This window comes from Myotis davidii, unplaced genomic scaffold (assembly GCF_000327345.1).
Source record: "Myotis davidii unplaced genomic scaffold, ASM32734v1 scaffold196, whole genome shotgun sequence".
NCBI lineage: Eukaryota > Metazoa > Chordata > Mammalia > Chiroptera > Vespertilionidae > Myotis > Myotis davidii.
Window position 1 is genome coordinate 5,253,520 of NW_006288258.1, and position 26,749 is coordinate 5,280,268.

Genomic DNA, 26,749 nt, shown 5'->3' on the forward strand with positions numbered 1-26,749 from the left:
GAGTGCAGAGAACCCCAAACAAAAGGAATCCAAAGAGGACCACACCAAGACACATCATAACTAAAATGCCAAGAGCAAAAGACAAAGAGAGAATCTTAAAAGCAGCAAGAGAAAGAAAATCAGTTACATACAATAGAGTACCGATACGACTGTCAGGTGATTTCTCAACAGAAACTTTGCCGGCCAGAAGGGAGTGGCAAGAAATATTCAAAGTGATGAATGCCAAGAACCTACAACCAAGATTACTTTACCCAGCAAAGCTATCATTCAGAATTGAAGGTTAGATAAAGAGCTTCACAGATAAGGAAAAGCTAAAGGAGTTCATCACCACAAAACCAGTATTATATGAAATGCTGAAAGGTAACCTTTAATAAGAGAAAGAAGAAAAAGGTAAAGATACAAATTATGAACAACAAATACACATCTATCAACAAGTGAATCTGAAAATCAAGTGACTAATCAGATGAACAGAATGAACTGGTGATTATAATAGAATCAGGACATAGAAAGGGAATGGACTGACTATTCTTGGGAGGGAAAGGGGTGAAGGGGGAATGCGGGAAGAGACTGGACAAAAATTGTGCACCTATGGATGAGGAGTGAGGGCGGAGGGTGGGGTGGGAACTGGGTGGAGGGGAGTTATGGGGGGAAAAAAGAGGAACAACTAATAATCTGAACAATAAAGATTTAATTAATCAAAAAAAATTTTAAAAAACTCAGAAAAAAAGCAGCGGTTGCCAACCGGTGATCCACGGACCAGTGGTGGTCCTCGAGGTCTGAAAGGTTGGTGACTGCTGGTATAAAGAGTGAATACTATGTGATCCTACTTTTAGGAAAATAAACCTAAGAAATCCAGAACACCAACCAGAAAGAATATATGCACCTCTATACAGCGGTAAAAAAGGAGCATCCCTTTGTGACAGCATGGAGGGACCTGGGGAGTATTATGCTAAGCAATACTTTACTCAAATTTTGGAAAATATTCTCTAATAAGCTTATTTAAGATGTACATAGGCATTTTCATAAAATTCTGATGTTCAGTTTACTGTAGCCAAGGAGACTGAGGAGCTGAAATTTTACCAAAGGATCACAAAATATGTACACGAGCCCTTGCTGTTGTGCTTTCATGGTTAGAGAATGTTGGCCTGCACACTGAAGGGTCTCAGGTTCAATTCTGGTCAAGGGCACAGGCCTGGGTTGTGGGTTCATTCCCCCACTAGGGGACGACGCATGCAAGGGGCAACCAGTCTCTCTATCCTTCCTTCCCACTCTCTCTGAAAAGCAATGGAGCCCCAGCTGGTTTGGCTTAGTGTCAGCCTGCAGTCTGAACAGTCCCAGAGTCTATTCTGGTCAGGGGCATGTACCTTGGTTGCAGGCACATCCCCAGTAGGGAGTGTGCAGGAGGCAGCTGAATTGATATTTCTCTCACTGATGTCTCTAACTATCCCTCTCCCACTCACATCTTCTCTGTAAAAATAAAAAAGCAATGGAAAAAATATCCTCTGGTGAGGATTCACAAGTAAGTTCTTGTAGGCAGAAAGATCAAGTTTATAATTGTGTTCTAGTTAATAGAAATAACCATCAATTAAGTACAGGAAGCTCAAAGCTTGTTCTTCTCCATTCCACCATTATGAGGCCTGTTCCATAAATGAATGTGGTAACATTCTACCTTCAAACTTTTGACTCCCCAAGACCAAACTCACAAATACACATTCTAATTCTTACTATTTACCCTTTCTAATCTCTGATATCCTGGTACATAGTCCAAATAGTTCTTTTGAGCTTCAGTTAATAAAGCCATTAACAAAAAATGTTTAAATCCGAATACCAATTAGCTATTCTCCCAGGAGCTCAAAGGTCTTTTGTCTTCATAACTCACAAATCTTAGGAAACAATCATTTAATAGATTTTTCAATTAATTTAAAAGCTTTAGATGCCTAATATTTGATAATGTATACTATTTAAAAAATACATCAACAGAAATTTTCTGAATGGCACTAGACAATCAATTAAGGAAACTTTTATTGAAGCTTTAATTGTGGTACAGAAATACATTTCACCTGATTGAAGTCCAACACCACCATGAAGAGAGAAATTATGGCACCAAAAGTTTCCCTCCTCTATCATAATATACTAGGATTAATTTAAATTACTACTTAATCTACAGTTTTCATTTTTCTAGGTTTTGTTTCATACAAATTTGTGTAGCTTTTCAACATTAGGTAGAAATCTTAAATGTATTAGGAAAAAAAACAGACCTCAAGCCAACTCATGTCATCAAATCCACTGGGACACTGTTCCAAGAAAATCCACTTTGAGCATTGGTCCTCAAAACAGCACCAAAACAGTAGGTACTGTGTGCTAATTACAGAATCAAACTGATTCATTGATTGAAAGCTTCTTCAATGAAACTTTGAATCAAGAATGTGCTTAAAATAAGTCAAAAGTGATCCAACCACTTGATTTCAAAACCAAGTAGATTTTATGCTTAGAAACACTAAAAAAAAGTGTTTCATTGATAAATACGGAAGGAACAAAAACATCACTGCATTAAGCCCCAACGAAAAAAAAAAAAATGAGGACAGAATACAAAATGTAGTCAACTTTGCTGTTTTCTAGGCTGCTTAAATCTCACAGTATTTGCAAATACAGCTAAAAATGCCAACTCCTAAAAGCCTGTATTTCTAGTCATTTCCCACTGACCATTTTGGATTTTCGGATGTTTTACGGACAGTCTTCTGCTTCACTGTGTATGCCTGAGTAACCTGAACAGTTCTCATTCACATGATCCTCTGAAACTGTGGTGAAGAAAACACCAGTAAGAGGAACAGATAAAGTCAGAACACTATCATGTGCATCACAGTCACAGAACTTCAGGTCACAAGATGGCAATGACATTCATGCCGCTCTGAAATAAAAATTAAGGTGAATGATTTGATTTGACTTACTGAATCCAGTATAACCTTTGTTTTCTCCTTGCTAATAAATTTAGTGATAAAATTTTTTTTATACTACTAACTTAGCAAGTTAGTAAAGACACGGTCTTCATGAGAAGCTATCTTATTTTACTGGAGAGCACAGAATGGCATAGTTCCCATATAGTTCTGCCAGTGTAGTTTAATATTAATTTGTGTCTTCCTTGCTAATCAACACTAGAAGTTTACTTTTGTCACTACCTTCTAAAAGAGCCAATGCCAATAAAAACTCCCTTGACCTTAAAAGAAAATTAAATCCTAGGGTCAATCCCCTTTCCCCCCTCTGGGGTATAAGATTGGTATAGACCCAGTGTAACAGTGTATTGCTTTATTGGGGTGGGGTTGGGAGGGGAGACACCATGGTGAGGAACAAAATCAATGAAAGGAATACAAACTCGGGAAGCAATAATGTTAAAACAGTAGTACACAAAATGGTTAACTGCAATCACTTTCTTAAGAGGACTCCACTCGTGGAAGAAAAACTTTAATTGCCATTGCAAAAAACATCTGAATGAAGTAGAAATTGTTTTCAATAACATTAGTAGAGAATATGTCCTAGAAATTGGAGGTAACTGGATGTAACATCCTGGCAGCAATTTAATAGAACAGTCCCGGATAGTTAGGCTGAGGCCAACAGCTAGTGAGGACGAAAGCCTTGTCTGTGGGGAATTTTGGAGGATACCTGGAGAAATATTACACTGTGCGTAAACCAAATTGAATTGTTGTCGTAAGTGTTGTAAAGTTTCATATAGTAAAAGTTTTTTTCTACATGCACTTCAATTTCACAGCAAGAGTGGCATAGGATGCCTAAACACAGAATAGAGCATTCATGCAAGATATCTAACTCCTTGATATAATAATGCATACAATTCAAAATGATTACACTATCATTACATCTAGGGCTTTCTGCAACTACAAGGTGGTGGTTATGGAAAGCATGGCCCCTGGTATCAATATCTAAAAAGCAGCCACCACCTTCTTTTATGTGTGTTTCCTTTTTGCGTTTTTTCTTCATTTTTCTTAATCAACTCTGCTGCTGTTGCTGCTTCTTAGCAAAACTGGTAAAAACAAAGTTGTAATCATTGAACATAGCACTCTGGCAATCAAGACGTTTAAAACCTTCAATCTTCTGGGGCGAAGAAAGCACTGTGCGACATTTAGAACTCTGGGGAAGAAAATTAAATAAACTATTAGTGCTTCCAACCTGCAAAAGATTCACAAACAACATAGTCATGCCACAAATATTTAAAACATTTATCTTCATAAAACTATGGTATTTGAAATATCTTAGCTGCCTTCTTATGGGCTTAAGTGAGATAAGATAACTTATGTCCACCAGCCCCCATCCCAATCTCAGGCCTGCTAACAGGGACAATAAACAGTACAGGGGGAGCCCACCAATTAGCTAGATATAAAACAAGAACCAACAGAAATTTAATGAAACAGAGGAAACTTTTCATCCCAAAAACCTCAACTAATATCTGACTGATAGGTACCATTTTATGACATTCCCCACTACCCCTTATTTTCTGGAAGATTTTATTGTCAAAAAACGAAGTACCTGGTTTACAAACAAGGTGGTCACAAATTTTCCTGGCTTGAAGACTTTCACAACTTTTCTGATCAGATCATCATAGGAGGTCTGACTTAAGTTTGTTTCAAAGCTAACATAAGAAAATTCTGGTTCTGGAGTGATGTGAATAGTCCAATAAGTTCCCTTAGAGAAATAATTTTGTGTTAATAATGGAAAGGGCACACTTAAATATTTAAATAAGTATTAAGCAAATATTATTACTTACATCCGATTTCATGCCATTCATCGAATACCCACAAGGATTGAACATTGTGGCATCAATGACAGAACCTGGTATCAGGTCACGAATTCCACTCTCCTGAAAAGGAAAGAAAGAAAAAAGAGACTGAATTAAATACAAATTTAAAAATAAAACAAGGATGAGTTAAACAATATATTTTAGTCCCCAAGCAGAATCCAGAATTACTGAAAATCCTTACACGAGTGACATCCTTTGCAGTAACACCATCTTTCATGTAGAACTGGTCCATAACTGCTGGGTCAAGCTCACTCATCAGAATTTCCAGGGTTTGATCTGGCTGACTGATTACCCTACTCTCTGGGAAATCCAAAGTATACAAGTACCTATACAAAAGTAAAAAATCCTTTTTAAAAATGATAACCGGCAATTTAAAGTAATCTTATATACAAGAAAAAAATCGGTAAGATTATGTCCAACATACCAACAGTCAGAATTCATACGTCCCATACAATACGCTGCTCCATCTGTTGAGGGAGGAGAAAGTAAAATAAATGCAACAGTCAGTCCCATTTGATAGGATGGTTTTTTTCTCACCCTTCCAATAGCTGGGATGATACTATTTGCCTCCTACCAGAAATATCAGCAAAGGAAAGTAAGTGGGTGAATTCACAAGTAGGCAAGACTCTCCCCGATCACCCTTTAAAATATATGTACATATTTTACTGACTGTCGTTTAGAAATTCTCTTCAGCAGCCAGTGAGTCAGTCTAAGTGGTGCTGAGAAAACTATGGTTCCTTCTCCCTAAAACTCCATTGGGAAATAGAATTTGGTTGCCCATTTATCTACTCTCCCAAGTAAATACAACTTATTTTATGTAATACTTTCCATATTGTTTCAAAGCCTCACTCAACACAGTAAATTAACAATTGGTAGATATTTACATTAAGTTACAATTAGCACTCTCTGATTTAGACCAGTTTAGTTTCATATTAGTGGATAAGAATAGAAATCTGATTTTCTTTTAAAATCATGCCAGTGAGTGACTGTCAAATTACTAAAATGATCCTAAATTCTCAGCTTTATCTAGGATATAAGGGTGTTGGATTAGAAAACCCTTAGTTCCTTGACCTTAAAGCTCAAAAAGGAAGGTTTATAGTCCTGGCCGGTGATTCAGTTGATTGGAGTGTTGCCCAATACATCAAAGGGTTGCAGGCTCAAATCCTAGTCAGAGCATATACCTAGGTTGCAAGTTTGATACCTGATCAGAGGCAGCTGATCAAAGTTTCTTTTTCACATCTCTCTCTCCCAAAAAAGGAAAACAAAACCCAAAACACACACATATCCTTAATAAGTATTTTTTTTAATATATTTTATTGATTTTTTACAGAGAGGAAGGGAGAGAGATAGAGAGTTGGAAACATCGATGAGAGAGAAACATCGATCAGCTGCCTCCTGCACATCCCCCACTGGGGATGTGCCCGCAACCCAAGTACATGCCCTTGACCGGAATCGAACCTGTAACCTTTCAGTCCGCAGGCCGATGCTCTATCCACTGAGCCAAACCCGTTTCGGCAATAAGTATTTTTTTAAAAAAGATCTCTAAATAAAAGTTTTGTAAATGAAAGAAAATCTTGCCTAGTATACTGAAGGCACATATGATCTCACTGTGCTGGTCATTTATAAAGCAGCTTAATTCCTGTATAGAATGCTGGATCAGTGTCTTAACAGAGGATTATGCAGTCACTCACTGGGCATTTTTCTGGATGAAGGGATCATAGCCTTCATATACACTAAGTTAGATATAAATCAGAGCAAGTGACTGGATCAAGATGAATTCGTTTCATTTTCTATCATTTTAACAACAATGACCCGAGGTCCACACACATATACTCTAAAATTTATAATCAACTATATTGATACACTTATCTTAATTATAAACATGCTACATTTGCATAAATGTGCTTTCATATATATAAAGATTTCTGAAAAGATATACCTCTAACTTTAATAAAGCAGGTTTCAATTCTATTTATTTAAACTTACTTGGGAAAATTGCATTAAGAAACTCTATTTCTTCCTGGAAATTCCGGTGTGGGTACCCTTGGTGAGAAGGCTTCATGAAATTCTTACGAGAATAAAAGAAGCTCTAAAAAAGGAAGATAAACCAATATCCATGAGTCAAGTGCTATTAGGAACAACTTTGTAAACTGTGGAAAAGTCTCAGCAGAGCATTAATAATATAAGTGCATTAATGACTTTCTACAAACTAAAATGCCCAGCCTACAGATGATGGGTCATAACAATGATACCAATTAAAATACAATAAAGCAGTGGTTTCTGATCTGAGCATTAAATAGGCATGTAAACCAAAATTTTGTGGGAGAACATGTGTACATTAAACTTTAAGAGTCAGTGATTCAGCACTAGCTGAACTAGTGTAACTCAGTGGTCATCCTTTGCCCTAATTGGTTGTGGGTTCCATTCCCAATCGATACATAGCAGGGTTTGGGTTTGTTCCCCATTGGGGGCATGTACATGAGGCAACTGATCAATGTTTATCTCTCACATCAGTGTTTCTATCTCTCCAGAATCAATGAAAAATATATCCTTAAGAAAAGAGTCAGTGATCAAAAAATTAAGGACATATTTCTTGAGTTTCTTATGAGGATCAATAATTAACAAAAACTTTCTTAGGTCCTAGTAACAAGATATCCTTTACCCTAATTAGGTAAAATACTAAAATTCAACATTTGCTCATCAGAACAATCATGCCCTAAGTAAACACCGTAATTCTTTAAAAAAAATTTTTTTTATTGACTTCAGAGAGGAAGGGAGAGGGGAAGAGAGATAGAAACATCGAAGAGAGAGACACATCGATCAGCCGCCTCATGCATGCTCCCTACTGGGAATCGAGCCTACAACCTGGGCATGTGCCCTGATCAGAAATGGAACCTGGGACCTCTTGGTCCATGGAATAATGCTCAATCCATTGAGCCACACCAGCTGGGCTATCGCCTTAATTCTTAAATGTTATCAGAATTTAACTCTATATACAGTTGCTCTTAACATAATCAACTTTTTATTATGAAAACTGAATTTTTCTTGCTTTCACTTATTTTCTTAGTTTCTTTGCCCTTCATATTAACATTTCAAGGAGTTAAATATTGAACATGTCTGGTTTCTTCATTTCTTTCTCCCATATGGATTTTATCCCAACTCATTCTCTGCTTCCTCCATATTCTGCAATTCTTCCACATCAGGAAGAATATTCTTTCTCTCATGGTGTGCCCACCCTTACCCATTACAACCAAAGCAATAAGTATACGAATTTATTTATAAGTTAAAGGATTAAATAATGTTTTTTGATTACTTACTTGAATTGAGTCAAACCCACTGTAATCCCTAGCAAGTTTCAACAGGGGAACCAGTGCTTTCAGCAAGAGGGTGGTACCACATGTCTTCAAAATGAAACGTCTCTTGGAGACAAACATGCTACTCTCACTACAATTAAAAAAAGTTACAATATTATAATGCTATTTATGTACTATTGATACAATTAACCTATTATTGGACTATAATTTACAATATAAATTTTTGCTAATTTTAAATGTTAAAACCTCAAGGAAGCAAATAATGTACTACAGTAGTCTTCCTCTTCTATTATACAAAAATCCGTTTAAGTACTAGAACCCACAGAAATAGTCCTTAAATTCATTATAAAGCATATTAGGTCATTATACAACCCTCTTTTTTACTACTAAATTTTTCTCCTCACATTTCTCCTAAGACATTATTAAATTCATACTTTACATCATCTTGCACCATCCACTCTCACATGTATTTCTATAGCCATCTCATTACTTCTTACACTAGGTAATAAGCCCAGTGAAGAAAGGAATGTTTGTTTTCACTCACCATTATATCTCTATGGTACCTTAGGAACCTTATTCAATCCAAGGCCCATTATAATATGTATAAAAATTCAATGTATTTATTGAATAAATTATCTTTGTACCTATAAAGAGGTTGAGTGACTTTTTTCTATTATAGATGGCAATTCTATTTGTACAGCGGAGCTAACTTCACTTTGCCTAAGGTTCTGATATTGAGAGGCATATACTAAAAGACTCCAATCTGCAAGGTAAAGGCACAATGTCATTCTACCCACTTTATAGATACTTCCTGCTCACTACAAATAGGTAAAGATGGCAACCATCTTAAAGATCTTTCAGGTAAGACTTCAAAACCTACTGCCTAGGGATACCTGAATTAACATTTTATTTTACACCGTATTTTTAAAAATAAGGTTAAAATAATTATAGAACTAAGGTCCAGGGGAACAATTTGCTATTCTACATATAGTATAATTCAGACAGAAATATGTTAGGTAACTCTTGTTTTACAGGACTTACCTGAGTACATAAGCTTCCTGCTTGTCAGTTTTTGTCACACTTATGATTGAGCATTGCACATCCTTCAAAAGTATGTCCCACTCGGATCTATCATTTAATAAAAAAGATGATTGATTCATTATACTATTTGCCTACTCTCAAAAATTATAAATCACATTTAGAAGAGTTTTTTAATGATCAACAAAATGTATTTTATATTTGTTGGCACATTCTAATAGTAGCTTCTCTTATGAATATCAACATTTAGATTTGTTCCAAAATTATCTATCTATATTGACATCCATTAAATAAGATAACATTATTGGCAATTTACTAAGAAAAAGACAAATAGACAAAATACCATGAATAAGCCATATACAGAGGAAATTCAAAAGGAAACCAAGGCCCACACTGGTTTGGTTCAGTGGATAAGAGTGTTGGCCTGTTGTCTAAAGGGTCCAGGTTTTGATTCCTGTCAAGGTCACATGCCCAGGTTGTGGGCTTGATCACCAGTAGGGGGTGTGCAGGAGGTACCCAATCAGTGATTCTCTCTCATCAATGATGTTTCTCTCTCTCCCTTGTTTCTCTCTGAAACCAATTATCTATAATAATAAAAGCATAATATGCTAATTAGACCAGATGTCCTTCCAGACGAAGCCAGGGCTGCGAGAGAAGCCAGTGCCAGCAGCCGGGGAAAGGAAGGCCTACTCTTGCATGAATTTTGTGCATCGGGCCTCTAGTATTTATATAAAAGGCTAAGTGTCTGTCTGTCCAACTGGTAACTATGACGGACACTGACCACCAGGGAGCAGATGCTCAATGCAGGAGCTGCTATGAACTGCACTGGCCATCTATCCTATATAATAAAAGGCTAATATGCAAACTGACCAAATGGCAGAACTGGTCGCTATGATGCGCACTGACCACCAGGGGACAGACGCTCAATACAGTAGCTGCCCCCTGGTGGTCAGTATGCCAGAAGCTGGGTTCACAGCTGGTGAGCGCAGCAGTGGAGGCGGGAGAGGCTCCACATCCACGGCAGCACTAAGGATGTCTGACTGCCAGGTTAGTCTAAGCCAGCAATTGGACACCCCCGCAAGGGCTCCGGGATTGTGAGAGGGTGCAGGCTGGGCTGAGGGACTCCCTGCAAGTGCACAAATTTCATGCACTGGGCCTCTAGTATATATATATGTATATAAAAAAGCCTAATATGCAACTTTCCCCCATGGGAGTTCGACTGGGAGACCCATCACTCGCTATGATGTGCACTGACCACAGGAAGGCCCTGGCCGGCAGCCGGGGAAGGGAGGCCCCAGCTGGCAACCAAAGGCCCTGATAACCGGTTAGGCTTAGGGACCCTACCTGTGCACAAATTTCGTGCACTGGGTCTCTAGTTTCCAACTCTGCCAAGATCCCCCATGGTGCAGCCTACAGCCCAGCTCAGCCGGGAAAAGGTGGCTGTGGATGCTGGGTAATGACGCCATGTAGCAATGCCCACCTTCCTCTCCCTGGTGACTAGGCTCCTTGGAGTTTCTTCAGCCCAAGAAACCGACTTGCTTTATAGTTCGGTGCAAACATTTTATAGTTTAAATGTTTGTGAAGTGTTTTTCCGAGCCTCAAGTCCTAGAGTAGGTAGACAGTAGACTCAGTAGAATCCTATTTTCTTTTCATTATCAAGACATGAATAGGGATATTAAAATATTTCTTCTAATTGATTTCCTTTCAATGTGTATGAATCTGTGCACCAGACACTAGTGTGTGTGTGTACGTATGTGTGTGTGTGTGTGTGTGTGTGTGTGTGTGTGTATGAAAAGGAAAACCATTAATTTTCACTAGTTAAATGATTAAAGCATATTAAAAATTGAGAAACATTATCAAAAAATGAAGAAAAAAAGCCTTTGGCTGGCAATTCAACAGTACAAGCATTCCCACAGGATCTTGGGCATACAACGTGGCTCTCTAATGAAATGGGAAAATGTCTATTTCAATAAAGTAGAAAGTCTGTAGTACAGGCAATAATAGCAAAACTGAAGCCATATGGATATACACCTAAGTAAACTAGCATTTTTTTTTTCTTCAAAATTTGTTTTGATTTTGAGAGAGAAAGAAAGGGAGAGGGAGAAGGGAGGGATAGAAACATCAATGAAAGAGAAACACTAATCAGCTGCTTCCTGCACAACCACTACTGGGGAGTGAACCTGCAACCCGGGCATGTGCCCTGACCTAGAATAGAACCAGTGACCCCTTGGTTCATAGGTCAACACTCAACCACTGAGCCATGCTGGCTGGGTCTTTGCCCATTCTTTAATTGGACTGTTTGTCTTCCTTTGGTTAGGTTGTATGAGTTCCAAAAAATAAAGGGAAAAATAAAGGAAAAAAAGGTATCCTATCTAATAAAGAGGTAATACGCAAATTGACCATCACTCTAACACATAAGATGGCTGCCCCCCATGTGGACACAAGAAGGCCACCATAAGATGGCCGGCAGAGGAGGTCAGTTGTGGGTGATCAGGCCAGCAGAGGGTAGTTGGGGGGGAGCAGGCCTGTAGGGGAAGGCAGTTGCGGATGACTAGGCCTGCAGGTGAGGATAGTTAGGAGCAACCAGGCTGGCAGGGGAGGGCAGCTGGGGGCAATTGGGCTGGCAGCAGAGTGGTTAGGGGCAATCAGGCAGGCAGGCAGGCAGGCAGGCGAGCGGTTGGGAGCCAGCAGTCCTGGATTATGAGAGGGATCCCAGATTGGAGAGGGTGCAGGCTGAGCTGAGGGACACACCTCTCCCGCCTCCCCGCATGAATTTTGTGCACCGGGCCTCCAGTAAATACATAAGAAGTTACATGAGTTTCTTAAAAATTTTGGATATTAAACCTTTATCAGATGTATCATTGCCAAATATGTTCTCCCATACAGTGGGCTTCCTTCTCATTTTATTGATGGTTTTGTGGTTTTTGGGGGTTGTTTTTTTTTTGCTATGCATTAACATTAATTTTCATAGTCCCATTTGTTTATTTACTCCTTAGTTTCCTTTGCTCAGGGGATGTATCAGTAAACATATCACTACAAGAGATATCTGAGATTTTGCTGCTTATAGTTTCACGACTTACATTTAAGCCTCAGCTTTTATTCTCTGTTGCTGACTGGATAAACTCATTCACTCTTTTGTCATGTCCATTCTATTTAAGCCCATCCAGTAATTTTTATTTCAGTAATTATTTTCAAGTTCTATCTTCTATTTTTTTTGGCTAAGACTCTCTTTCATTTTGAGAGTATTCACTCTTACTTATAAAATCGTTATGACAGCTGCCTTTAAATCTTGATCTGCATCACCTCAAGGCTGGTATATGTTTTTTTTGTTTGTTTGTTTGTTTTTTAATATATTTTATTGACTCTTTACAGAGAGGAAGGGAGAGGGAGAGAGAGCCAGAAACATCGATGAGAAAGAAACATCGACCAGCCGCCCCCTGCACACCCCCCACTGGAGATGTGCCCGCAACCAAGGCACATGCCCCCGACCGGAACCGAACCCGGAACCCTCCAGTCCGCAGGCCGACGCTCCATCCACCGAGCCAAACCGGTTCGGCGAGGCTGGTATATGTTGACTGTCTTCCTTTGAGAGACACCGAGAATATCCTCATCTTCTGTATAATTGAGCAATTTATCATTGCAGCCTGAACATTTTGATCATGTTATATAATTTTTTTAAAGTGTTTATGGAGGGGGGCAGGGGGAGAAGGCAGCAACAGAGATGGATCAGATGCCTCCCACACATGCCCAGACTGGGATTGAACCTGCAACCCAGGCATGGCCCTAACAGGGAATTGAACCCATAACCCTTCAAGGATAAGGATGATGTGAGCCACACCAGCCAGGCCAAGTTATATAATTTTAAATCGTATTTAAATCCTATGGAGCATTTAAAAATTGATTTAAAAATTGTTTTAGCAAGCAACTGAAATGTTATGGTTCAGTCTTCAAGCTCTCGTCTAACTTTTTTCTATGGGTTTATGTTAGGTTTCAGTTTAGTTAGGGAAGGCTATTATGCATGCCACTAGAGGCCTGATGCTTGGCCCTTGAAGCCCAGGCTTTGCCTGGAAGGCGGTCTGATATAATTAGCATATTAGCTCTTTATTATGTAGGATAGTATTCAGATCTATCATGCACTCAGTGGCCAGTCTGGTACTGGGAGGTGAGCTATCAGTTCTCAAAGCCTTGAATCTTCTGTTTAGGGTCAGAGCCATACATGAGCAGCTCAGGGGGATTCATATAAATCTTTATGGGACTCACTTTCTTCAACTCTTTCTCCTCTCCATAATAGCTCTGACAATGTCTGGCTCAAAGGCAGAAGCAGAGGAACTCTTTGGTCCTCTGGCTAGAAAGCCAAGGCTTTTTAGGTTTCCCACTCTGCAGCAGGCAGCCTGTGATTATCTGTCTCTCATGGGCCAAATGGGGAGATGACAGAGGGAAAAAAATCCCTGATGCTATTTTATCTTGGGACCACAGTTGTTCTGGTCAAAAAATGTTCCCCCCTCCTTGGAGTTTAGGCATCTACCTGGCTACAATTACTACAGGACTGCATTATCTGTGGCAGGAAAGAACAGAAGAAAAACAAAATAAAACTAAACCAAAAGGGGATCCTACCCATTCTCTTTGAGCCAAAGGGACCCCCTCCTTCCTGTCTTTACAGACCAGAAAAAGAAGACTTCTTGGAGTTCTTTATTTGCACCTGGTGTGCAGCAGTTCCAGGTTTCTGGCAGCCTTTGCGACCACCCTAGGAGATTCCAGAGGAAAAAAGAAACAGGAAACCATGGCTGTTTCAGTGGCATTTTAAATTCTGGTTTCCTTCTTCCATTCACCTGCTAACATTTACTTTTCAGAGCCCTCACCATGCATTCTGTCCAGGGTTTTTAGTTGCATCTAGCAAGGTGCTTATTCCACCTTAATGGAAACCACACAGTGCTCCTGTAAGTCATTCACCATTACTTAAATTCTGCAACCAAACAGAAATCCTCCAGCAGTCATTATTTTTCCAAAGTCAGTGTGAAAGAAAGCAATTGTGTGAAAACACCTTAAACACAGTTGGATGGTCTATCAACCAAGTGGTTATAAAGACATAATCCTAGGAGAGCTGCTAGGCTCAGAAATATAATAAATACCAGAGGCCCAATGCACGAAATTCGTGTAAGAGTAGGCCTTCCTTTCCCTGGCTGCCGGCACCCACCGGCTTCCTTTGCAGCCCTGGCTTCGTCCGGAAGAACATCTGGTCTAATTAGCATATTATGCTTTTATTATTATAGGTAACAAGTCAGGGGGGAGGGGCAAGAAAGATGTGACAGAAATAAAACTGAAGATACTAATATAATGCTATACATGTGCATTAAGTGAATGGTGAAAGACCAACACCAAAACAGCTGAGAATTCCAGCATATCATTCAACCACATTTCTGTGGGAAAAATAAGCCTCCTTTTGTAAATAAAATGAGGCTTTATTGGATTCTAGCCACACCCACTCATTTATATAGTGTCTATGGTTGCTTTCTCCCTATAAGGTCATAGCTGAGTAGTTGCAACACAGACTGTACTGTCTGCCTTACAAAGTTTTAAATTTTCTATCTGGCCCTTTACAGATTTTTGCTGACACCTGTTATAGAGGAAAGATTTTAAGTGCCCTGCTTTATGTCCAAATTTAATGATGAAAAAGACCAAGTATTTTGTACAGTTGACCAAGGCATTTTCTAAATTCCTTGTTTGTGATTTCAAAGTGAGATAGTATAAAGTCAGAATGTAACAGCAGGTTCAGTATGGTGGAAGGTGACACACTAACACCTAGACTAGTCTATAGTATAAACTATTTTACAAAATTGGTCTTTTTGTAGGTCATTGTTATTTTACTTATGTTTTAAATACAGACTAGTGGCCTGGTACATGAAATTCGAGCGGGGGGAGGGGGGGCGGGGGAGGGTTCCCCCTCAGCCTGGCCTGCACCCTCTCTAATCTTGGATCCCTCTCGCAATCCAGAACCACTGGCCCCTAAGCGCTCACCTGCCTGCCTGCCTGATGCCCCTAACTGCTCTCCCCTCTTTGTCTGATCTCCCTAACTGCCTATTTGCTCTCCCCTCCTGGCCTAAACTCCCTAACTGCCTATTTGCTCTCCCTTCCTCTCTGCGCCTTCAGACCCCAGCGCAGGAGTGCTGAGAGTTCTCTGCCAAGGCCCCACCCCCATCCTGACGCCCCCCTCCAGGCCAGGGGGTGCTGCAGGCCTGCGTGCGCTTTTGCTGGGGGGCCGCCGCCGGTGGCAGCCTCACGTCCTGGTGGCACAAGTCCCTGCCTCCACCCCCCAGCTTCTGTGTGCATGCACCTTTGACTGGTCGTGACTCAGATACCGTTAGGACCCATTAGCATATTCCCCCTTGTTACATAGGATGAGTTCAATAAATCATAAATTGACAACAAAGCAGAAGACAATTTTGGAATGTATTTCATAGTGTTGATTTAGTGATTGGAAAATATTGCAAAAGACATTCAAAATATTACACGATTGCAAGGTGTTATGAAACAATAAAAATTCATAGATAAAGAAACATATTCTAATTTGAATTACATTTTATTTATATAAGTGCAGCCACCTCACCTCACCTCACTGGTTTTCAACTGAGGATGACTGTCACCCAGAAAACATTTGGCAGTATTTAGAGACATTTTTGGTTGTCACATTGGTGGGGGTTCGTCATTGCAGACATGTAGTTGGTAGAGACCAGGGATGCTGCTACACCATAGGTCAGTGGTTCTCAACCTTCTGGCCCTTTAAATACAGTTCCTCATGTTGTGACCCAATCATAAAATTATTTTCGATGCTACTTCATAACTGTTACGTTGCTACTGTTATGAATCGTAATGTAAATATCTGATATGCAGGATGGTCTTAGGCGACCCCTGTGAAAGGGTTGTTCAACAGCCAAAGGGGTCGCGACCCATAGGTTGAGAACTGCTGCCATAGGTAAATAGGACACAAGTTATCTAGCCCAAAATGTTAAAAGTGCCAAGGTTGAGAAACCTAACTTCAAAGTAAAGTACTAAAAAATAATATCAGCCGAAACCGGTTTGTCTCAGTGGATGGAGCGTCGGCCTGCGGACTGAGGGGTCCCAGGTTCGATTCCGGTCAAGGGCATGTACCTGGGTTGCGGGCACCTCCCCAGTGGGAGATGTGCAGGAGGCAGCTGATTGATGTCTCTCTCTCATCGATGTTTCTGACTTTCTGTCTCTCTCCCTTCCTCTCTGTGAAAAATCAATAAAATATATTTTAAAAAAATAATAATAAAAATAAAAAATAATATCAGATCATGATAAATGATCCCAAAGTAGTGTGCTCCTTTACTAATGGCAGTATATGGACTGAATGATCCGTTACCATTCCCAAAAAGCGAAACATTAACGACATAGTTTATATTTAAAGTTTCCTTAAAGAGTGTGGTCTAGTCCAAGCTGGTGTTGCCCTACAGACTAAAAGGTTTCATGTTTGATTTCGGCCAAGGGCACATGCCCGAGGTTGCGGGCTTGATTCCCCTCAGTAGGGGGCGTGCAGGAGGCAGCCAACCAATGATTCTCGCTGTTGATGTTTCTATCTCCCTTCCTCCCTGGAAAAAAAAAAAGAGTGTGGGGCACATGAAGGAGGCAACAAATCTATGTTTCTCTCACACTGATGTTTCTCTCTGTCCTTCCTCTCCCACTCTCCCTAAAAACAACAACAACAAATCAATGGAAAAATATCCTCGGGTGAGGATTAACCAAAAGAAAAAAAAAGTTCTTTCTGATTTTAGGAGACACAAACAAGGATAAAAAACATCAAGCAGCTGCCTCTTGCATGCCCCCTACTGGCAATCAAGCCTACAACCTGGGCAGGTGTCCTGACTGGGAATGAAACTGATAACCTCTTGGTGCATGGGATGATGCTCAACCAACTAAGCCACACTGGCCAGGCCTGACTACATTTTTTTAAAAAATATATTTTATTCATTTTTTACAGAAAGGAAGGGAGAGAGATAGAGAGTTAGAAACATTGAGGAGAGAGAAACATTGATAAGCTGCCTCCTGCACATCTCCTACTGGGGATGTGCCCACAACCCAGGTACATGCCCTTGACCGGAATCGAACCTGGGACCTTTCAGTCCGCAGGCCGACGCTCTATCCACTGAGCCAAACCGGTTTCGGCATGACTACATTTTTTTAATGTAAAAAGTAAACACCCCAGGTCAAATGATCTTTAACAAAAATACCAAGAGTACACCTACACAACTGGGAAAGGACAGCCTCTTTATTAAATGTTGGGAAAATTGCATCTCCACACAAAAGAGTGAAATTGAAGCCCTACAGCACACCATAGGCAAAAATTAACTCAACATGGGTTAAAGACTTACGGGAAAAGTCTGACACTGGATTTGGCAATGTTTTCTTGGATGAAACACAAAAAGCACAGGCAACAAAACAAAAGCAAAAATAGACAAACACGACTGTATCAAACTTAGTAACTTCTGTGCATCATAGGAAAGCACTCGACAAGAGTGAAAAGAAAACCTGCAGAATGTGTGAGAAAATATTTGCAAATCATATATCTAACAAGAAGTCAACATCCAAAATCTACAAGAAACTCTAACACCAAATGCAAAAAACGGCCAACAAGCATATGAAAAGATGCTCTACACCACAAATCATAAAAGAAATGCTAATCAATACTACTTCACACCCATTAGGATGTAAAAAGGTGGGGGGGAGGTGGGCGGGGCAGATAACAAAGGCTGATAAGGAAGTGGAGAAATTGTAACAATACATAGAGTGTACCTTTGGTGAAAATTACCACATGCTCTAGCAATCCCACTACTGGGTATATATCCAAAAGGATTCAAAACAAGATCTGGAAGAGGTATTTGTACATCCATGTTCATTGTAACTCACAAATGTCAAAAGGTAGGAAGCAACCCAAATGTCCATCAAGAGATTAATGGGGCCGAAACCGGTTTGGCTCAGTGGATAGAGCATCGGCCTGCGGATTGAAAGGGCCCAGGTTCGATTCCGGTCAAGGGCATGTACCTGGGTTGCGGGCACATCCCCAGTGGGGAGTGTACAGGAGGCAGCTGGTCGATGTTTCTCTCTCATCGATGTTTCTAACTCTCTATCTCTCTCCTTTCCTCTCTGTAAAAACTCAATAAAATATATTTTTTTAAAAAAAGAGAGATTAATGGGTAATGAAAATGTGGTATATACATGTAATGGAAATTTTTTATCACATGCTACATGAATGACATTATGCTAAATGAAATAACCAGTCACAAAAGGACAAATACTATGTGATCCCACTAATGAGGTTCCAAGACAGTCATATGAAGTATCTATAGTAGTCAAAATCATAGAGAAAGTAGATAGGTGGTTTGTCAAGGACTGGGGAGAAAGGAGGGAAAATAATACCCTATCTAATAACATACAAACATGGTAATTGACCGTACCTTCGCTACGCCTCCCATCGGCTAATCAGCACAATATGCAAATTAGCCGCCAACAAAGATGACGGCTAATTTGCATACTGCAGGAAGGGCGGGACAGTGCCATCCCAGCTGTCCTGCCACCATCCGGGCCTGCTATCTGCGATCCTGGGTGGGGGCGAGAGATCCCGTGTGTGACCGGACCCGGGCCCCAACCCCCGGCGCCGCCAACCTCCTGATCGGCCCTGCCCTGTGCGCAACCCGGGGTGGCAGGGCAGGCACCTAGGAATCAGGCCTGCCACCTGCCACCCCGGGAGTGGGCCTAAGCCAGCAGGTAGTTATCTCCCAAGGGGTCCCAGACTGTGAGAGGGCACAACTGGGGCTCAGGGACACCCCCCCCACCATCCCCCCAGCCAGTGCACAAATTTTTGTGCACCGGGCCTCTAGTTTTATACATATAGTTTCACAGGATGAAAAAGGTTCGAGAGACCTGTTGCGAAACAATCCTATATAATAAGAGATTAATATGCTAATTAGCTGTTACATGAGATGTAATGACCAAGATCATGGATCAGCAGGAGGATGGACCAGCCAGGTACAAATGGGCTGCGGAGAGCTACAGGAGGGTGGCATCGACCTACTAGGGCACGGATCTGTGTGCAGGGCTACTAGTAAGAATATACTTAACAACCCTGAACTGTACACTCAAAAGTGGTTAAAATGATAAATTTCATGTTAGGTTTTTTAAAACTTTAATTAAAAATGTAAATGACTGAGGGAACAATGCTGCTGGAGGATTTTCACCCTTATCACCTAAGGAATTAGAATTGAGTTTGATCCTACTATGAGATCCAATAGGTCAGACACTACAGATGGTGCCTGAAAATTTGCATTTACAAGGCCTCCATGTGATTAGATTCCACTAATGGATTTCTTTCTTAAAGCTGGTTTCAGAGTTATCAATTTACTCAAAAAGCCTATTTGAAGCTGCCCTCAACTGTGCTTGCTAATAGCATTACTTTCCTAACATTCAGGCCTCTACACCTTACCAAACGTAGCAGTCTTTGGGTCATACCCTAAAACATAAGATTACTCATCAAAGCCTAGGCCAGTAATGGCGAACCTTTTGAGCTTGGCGTGTCAGCATTTTGAAAAACCCTAACTCTGGTGCCGTGTCACATACCTAAGTTTTTTGATATTTGCAACCACAGTAAAACAAAGATTTATATTTTTGATATTTATTTTATATATTTAAATGCCATTTAACAAAGAAAAATCAACCAAAAAAAATGAGTTCGCGTGTCACCTCTGACACATGTACCATAGGTTTGCCATCACTGGCCTAGGCTGACCAAAACAAATTCTGAGCATGCCTTCTTAGGGCAGTTAATTCAAGATATCTGGAGAAATAAATATTCTCTTTTTGTTCAAATAAATCAACCCAATAATCACAGTATTCTCCATCTCAAATCTCTACCCCAAATTTAAATCACTTTCAGTATAATTATTGTTTACAGTACTTGCAATGTGCACTTTTGAAAGAAAGGTGGTTTAGAGACAGCAGTTCAAACTTTTTGAAACTGTTAGAAATGTAACAAGTTTAATTCAACAGGAAACTTTTCTACTCCAAAGCATTTAAACTGAAAGGTTTTTTAGCAATGGGTTGTAAACTCCTTCAATGTAATTATCAATTCTTCAATACTGTGCAATGATGTAGTCAAGTAAGGCATGAGTTCTGGGAAAGGTAATGCTGAGGTGTGATTTACTATCTTTGCAACTGCCCCTAATACTTTACTTGCAAATTGTATTTTAGCTTATAAAAATAAAATACCTGGAAGTTTCTCACAATTAATTAAATCTTTATGTATTCTCTTTACTTTCACTAGAATTTCCCACCTCCTACTAAGAATAAGTCAGATTTGTGATAAATCAAAAGAAAAAAGCCTACTTTATTGTCCTTAAAGATCAAATTAAACTATCTTTTCTTTTTTCCAAAATTTCTTATTTTCTGACAGATTTCCTCCCCATTACTTGCATACATCCCAAAGCTGCTATTACAATAAGACTTTTATTTGGTCCAAATTAGTGCAGGAACTTAAGACATTTTTACACATACTTTTGAAATCTGAAAAATTAGTAGACAAAACTGCAGGTTAAGATATTACTCCTTCTTTTTACATTTCAACTTTAAATACCGTGTGAAATAAGTCAGTTTTAGGACACATCATCCTTTCCTTTATTTACTTGGATATGCCAGGACTACTGCTTTCCACCAACAGATGATTAACCAGTATTCTTTAACCCAGCCCATACCAGACAAAATTTTCTATTAAAAATGACCCTCCCCTCAATTACATGTGTCCCTTTTATCTCCCTTGAGAAACTAGTAAAAGATTACCAGTATTACAAAATTGCGTGGAAAGATAAGCCTATTTTACATTAAGTGTGTTCTATTCCCTCATGCCACATAAAAAAAAAATCAACTCCAGATGGACTGCAGATACAAATATGAAAGGTAAAACAACATTGAGGGATGAGCAAAGATATCTCAAATAGTTGTGGGCAAGCTCACGGGAGGCTTGCATGGCCGCCTTACAAACTCAAAAGACCGAAAGTAACCACCTAAGATGGTCTGAAATGAAAACTTCCTAAACTAAAAGAGAATCTAATGATCAAAATAAACAGGAACAGAAGAGAAACAAAGGCATGGATACAAGGTAAAGACTGACAGCTGTTTGAGGGGAGGAGAAACTGCAAAAAAGAAGAGATTAACCAAAGAACATATAATGCATAATCCACAAACAACTGTGCGGGGATGGCCAGAGGGAAGGTTGGGATGGGACATCTGTAATAGTGTCAAGTAAAAAAAAATAAATGGATAGAGGTAAAAAATAAAAGTGAGTCATGGCAGGTAGTCCTGTACTAGGCAGGAATATTCATTGAGAAAGGTCAACCTTTATCTTAACTGAGCCTATTGTCTTTTTTGCAACACATCTTTGTCAGTCATTTTTTTTCCAGACCCCTAAGGGCACAATCACTGTACCAGAGCAAACCAAAGAACCCTCACTGTTTCCATGTTAATTGTTCAGTTAGGTATCCTATACCCACCAATGTAAAAGAAGTGTCTATTGTTGTGATGACCCCCAAACATAAAATTATTTTCATTGCTACTTCATAACTGTAATTTTGCTACTGTTATGAATCGCAATGTAAATATCTGATATGCAGAATGTATTTTCATTGTTCGCGACCCACAGGTTGAGAACAGCTGGATCCAGTTCCAGAGATTTCCAAGCTTTGCATTCTCCCACCTCCCTAATCACCAAGAAATTTCATGTAATCCCTCTAAGTCTTTTCTCTTGTATTCTGATGTACAAAATATGTGGAAAAACTGACATTTTCCAAAGCACTTTCTCAGTCTGTGGCTTCCCAGCAAATTTTCTCAGCTTGGTTCAAATAAACTCAAAGATTCTCTACAGGTTTGGATGTCTCTTATGTCAACATAGTACATAAAAACTGCTAACCATTAAAGGAGAAATATTAATAAATTGAACTATATTGAACTTATGTGTTTCTACTTTCAAAGGTATCCATAATAAGGAAACCCATAGAGGACATATTTGTGATATTGGACAGAGACTTCATTCCTAACATATTAAGAACTATAAATAAAGTCACCCCGGAAAAAAATAGACTTGAACAAACATTTCACAAAAGATATCCAAATGATATAAAGGTATAAAAAAGGAAGCTCAACTCCATTAGTCTGATGGGAAATGCCTACTACTACTACACACACAATAGCTAAAATTAAAAAGACAAGTGGTTAGCTTTCCCTGCTGATAGTGCTCTTGCAAACATGGTGAACGTTCCTAACACCCGCTGAACTTTCTGTAAATAGTGTGGCAAGCATCAACCCCACAAAGTAACACAGTACAAGAAGGCCAAGGATTCTCTGTATGTGCAGGGAAAGCGGCGTTATGACAGGAAGCAGAGTGGTTATGGTGGGCAGACTAAGCCGATTTTCAAAAAAAAGGCTAAAACTACAAAGATTGTGCTGAGGCTTGAATGTATTGAGCCTAACTGCAGATCTAAGAGAATGCTGGCTTTTAAGAGATGCAAGCATTTTGAACTGGGAAGAGATAAGAGAAAGGGTCAAATGATCCAGTTAAGCTTCATATTTTGTTTTATTATAAAAAAATCTTGATATGTTCAAATAAATAAATAAAAAGACAAGTGTTACATGAAGATATGGAGCTACTGGAACCCTCAAGCTAGATATATGCACTCTCTGACCTAACAGTTACACTCATAGAGGTATGTTTATCTAACAGAAATACATAATGTTCACTAAAAGACACATGCAATAGTGTTCATAGCAACCTATTTGTATTAGCAAACTAGAAACTATTCAAATGCCCATGAACAGTAGAATGGATAAATTGTGGTATATCAACACAAAACAACTACAAGCACAACAATGAGAATGAACTACAAAACCTCAAACATAATATTGACTGTAGGCAGCCTTACATGATGCAAACTAAATAATTTCATATCTATGGTATGTTAGAAGTTAGGACAGTGACCCTAGGGGTAGAGGGGGCAGGAAAGTAATTGTTAGAGGTGCAGGTAGGACTTCTGGCTAGTTATAGTCCTTAAACTTCAGTGACATGAGTGTGATCAGTTAATGAAAACTAGGTTTGCATTATGATTTTTATAACTTTTTATGTTTCAACAAAAAGTTTAAAAAAATCTGTACTCAAAAGATAAGCTAGTTTACTAACAGCCAGATTTTTCATATTATACTTCTTTCTTTGGTCAATTACCACCTCCTCAAACTCTGTTGGAATATTGCCTTCAAAATTACCTTATGGTTTTCTCTCTTGGTTCAAATCTTTAGAATTATTTTCATGTCACAATTCTTCCAGCTCCACACCACTTCCAATTAAATATTTTTGTCCTTATACTTCACAAAAGCAGCTTTTCCCCAAAATCATTTCAGCCGTTTTCCAAATTCATATTCATCTTCGTTATTGTACAAAGAGTTTGGGGATTTATAATGCTCTAAGTTGATTTATAATGCTCTAATTTGATTTCACACAGTTTACATATTTGGGAGAGCAGAGAGAGCGCAACAGCAACCAAAATTATTCTTTGGTTTGTAGCAATAAATACAACATATATGCTAATAACAACTAAATTAATGTTCCTATTAGCGAGGCAATTCAATCATATGCATGGTGAGAATCACTGAAAAGATAAAGCTACTATGCAAAAATGAGATTGTTCTTTGGAGGCATGTATTTATTTTAAAATAAATTCTATTCATTTTTACATTTATCTACAAGATTTCTGACATACACACCTACTTGTAAAACTATCAATCACAAGATAGTGAGCACTTCTACCACTCCCCAAAGGTCCCTCAGGCCTCTTTATAATCCACCCTTCTCTTTACTCCCAAACCTCAGGCAACCACTGGTGTGATTAGTATGCATTTTCTAGAATTTTACAGAAACTGAATCTTTGAGAAACTACCAAACCATTTCCCAAAGTGGTTTGTTCACGTTCCACCCTCACCAGCACTGCATTAGAGTTCTGGTTCCTTCACAGCCTGTCAGGGTTTGGATATCACAATTATGCTAATCCCAAAATGAGCTAGGAAATGTATCTCCTCTCTATTCACAAGAATGTGTGTAAAAGGCTGGAATTATGTCTTCCTTGAATGTTGGAGAGAATACTCCAGTGAAAAGACCTGGGCCCAGAATTTTTCTTTATGGGACGATTGATTAATGACTAATTCAATGTATGAAATGGTTATAGGACTACTTACATTTATATTTCTTCTTACACCAATGTTTGGAAAGGTATTTTTTTTTCTAGGAATTTTCCTATAACACGTTTAATGTTGTAGCATATGTAGTAATCCTGTTCGGACATATGTGCCTGCTCACTCTCAATGTCCTTAGGTTTTACATTTGATATACAGTGTAAAAAGTAGATTTACTTTTTAATTTTAATCTACAAATCTATTAAAATCTTTTAATTATAACCTTCCATCTACATTTTAACGGAATTACTGAGAGTAAGGACATGAGGCAAGGACAAACAAGGAGGACATGAGGCAAGGATTTCTGGCTTCCAAATTTTTATATCATTCAATAAAAACAAAACTACTAAATGATACTAATCCTTCTACAGAATAATAAATCTAAAGCTTCCCAGTGACACTATCTCCTCTATTTGAATAAAAACTACATCAAATTAGGGCACTCTTTAATGTGTAGCTTTTTAAAATTACACTCTGATATACTTAATTCTCCATCCTTGGTTGATGGGAGTGGAAGGGAGAGATTGATTTTGTTCTAAAGATAAATATAAAACACTTGTAACATGTGTACAGTGGTTACTTACTATGTGTCAGTTTTTAAGCAACAAATATACACTAACCCACTTAATCCTCACAACTACCCCGCGAAGTAGGTACCATTATTATCTCCATTTAGAGATGAAAATATACCACACAGCTAGTCATTAAATGTTTGATTAAAATCTAGACATTCCAGAGGCCAGGCATCATTTCATTATGCATATTCTTCTAGATGACGATTATCCTTCCACCCTCTTGCCAGGTCATCACTCTAAGTGATTTATCTACCAGCATCAAATATTTTTCCAGGTACTTTCAAAATCTCCTAGTAACATAACCTACCCGGTGCATTCTTGCTTGCCTGACAGTTCACGGAAAAACTTTCCCAGAAAGGCTACCAATAGACTTCTCAGTTAAATCGATAAAGATTTTTTTCGTTCTTAGTTACTCCATCTACAACTGCTGAAACACCCTAGAGAAAACCCTCAAAATAGTGATTTAATGAATGTTAAATATGTACAAGACGTGCACTAAATTATGAACTACACAAAACAGAATACTCTGTCCTTGAAGATTAAACTTTTGCCATTTTATGAGCCATATTCAAGTAGTAAGATAATTGCTACTGATAAAGGCACAAAGGAAAAGTGGTTCTCAAGTATTTAAAGAAAGCAAGCTGCCCTTTTACAAGCCTTTCTCTCCCTCCTGGACTCAAGGAACTCTTAACTACAAAAAAAACAACCAACCAACCAACCAAACAAACAAAAAAAACACCCAAAACAACCCAAGCCTAAATTCTGGCATTTCTACCCAAGAACTTGGATAAAGGGTAAAATCCTCGTCCCTTTATTAAGAACGTGTCCTTACAAATAAAACTTTAAAACATTCCGTGAGTCAGGGCAAAACAAGGCTATTCATTTTTATAAGTTAAGATTTTCTAAATCGTTTTTCCAAAGTTTATCATCACCAACACCAGGGAGTTTTCCTTCCCATCGGTGAAATGGAGGCAATACTAAGCTTCCCCATATATTTTTAAGAAAATATACGACACACATATAAACTGCTTAAACTGAGCCTGGCGCACGGCAAACACCGTAAGGGTCGCACAAAGCTGGAAAAAAACGAGACCCGTAACATGAGCTCTCACGACGCTGTTCCACCGGAGGATCCTTCCAGACCTGACACCGTCAAGTCCCGGCAGCACGTGTCCTCCCGGAGTCCCCTCTCCAGCGGCTTTTTGTCAGCGACAGCGGAGCGCGCAGCCCACATTCCTGAGACGCCCATTGGCCCACGCCCCGGCCGGGCTCTCGGCGGGGCCTGGGCGCTCATTGGCCGTCCCCGCTCAATGAAGCGGCCGCGCCGGTTCCTGCGCGAAACCGCCGCACTCGTGTGCGGAGGAGCCCGAGCGGCAGGGCTGGCTGGCGGTCAGCGTGCCCCGGCAGCAGGCCCAGGCACCTGCGGCACCGCCCGCGCTCGGACACCCCAAGACCCCCTACGAGACCTCTCGCTCCCCGCGCCACCAGCCCAGCTCTCTCGCGGGACTGCCGGGTGGGAGCTGGGGCCCCAGAGGCCTTTGCTGGCTTCTGCATTCAAGGTTTTCAGTCCCGGGCCCGGCGGGCCTCTAGCTCGTCAACACGGCCAACCCTACTCTGCCCCCACCTCGGCAGGACCCCGGCGGCTCGGGAACAGGTTACACACACCAAGGTCAAGAGTCGCGGGGGCACGCCTCGCGGGCTCTGCAGCCGTCGGCGGGGAACGCCCCGACAGGCTT

General features: G+C 39.7%; 1 protein-coding gene and 1 pseudogene across 4 annotated transcripts in view; one reads left to right on the plus strand and one right to left on the minus strand.

The window, feature by feature from the left end:
* Window positions 1-1,988: 1,988 nt before the first annotated feature.
* Window positions 1,989-26,749, minus strand: part of AMD1 (adenosylmethionine decarboxylase 1) — a 25,711-nt gene continuing 950 nt past the window's right edge. The window contains exons 1-10 of one of the 4 annotated variants that reach the window (XM_015561649.1): window positions 17,322-17,326; window positions 13,345-13,350; window positions 9,163-9,249; window positions 8,125-8,251; window positions 6,794-6,896; window positions 5,232-5,274; window positions 4,989-5,133; window positions 4,775-4,867; window positions 4,537-4,692; window positions 2,005-4,140 (exon numbers count right to left, since the gene is read on the minus strand). In XM_015561649.1, the coding sequence (XP_015417135.1) occupies window positions 4,000-4,140; window positions 4,537-4,692; window positions 4,775-4,867; window positions 4,989-5,133; window positions 5,232-5,274; window positions 6,794-6,896; window positions 8,125-8,241 (798 nt within the window). In that variant the 5' untranslated portion in view covers window positions 8,242-8,251; window positions 9,163-9,249; window positions 13,345-13,350; window positions 17,322-17,326 and the 3' untranslated portion in view covers window positions 2,005-3,999. Of the gene's footprint in view, window positions 4,141-4,536; window positions 4,693-4,774; window positions 4,868-4,988; window positions 5,134-5,231; window positions 5,275-6,793; window positions 6,897-8,124; window positions 8,252-9,162; window positions 9,250-13,344; window positions 13,351-17,321; window positions 17,327-17,453; window positions 17,469-26,749 lie in introns of those variants that run through there. The other 3 variants (XM_015561647.1, XM_015561648.1, XM_006760183.2) reach the window with 3 other exon arrangements.
* On the plus strand, window positions 22,465-25,444 carry LOC102756111 (annotated as a pseudogene).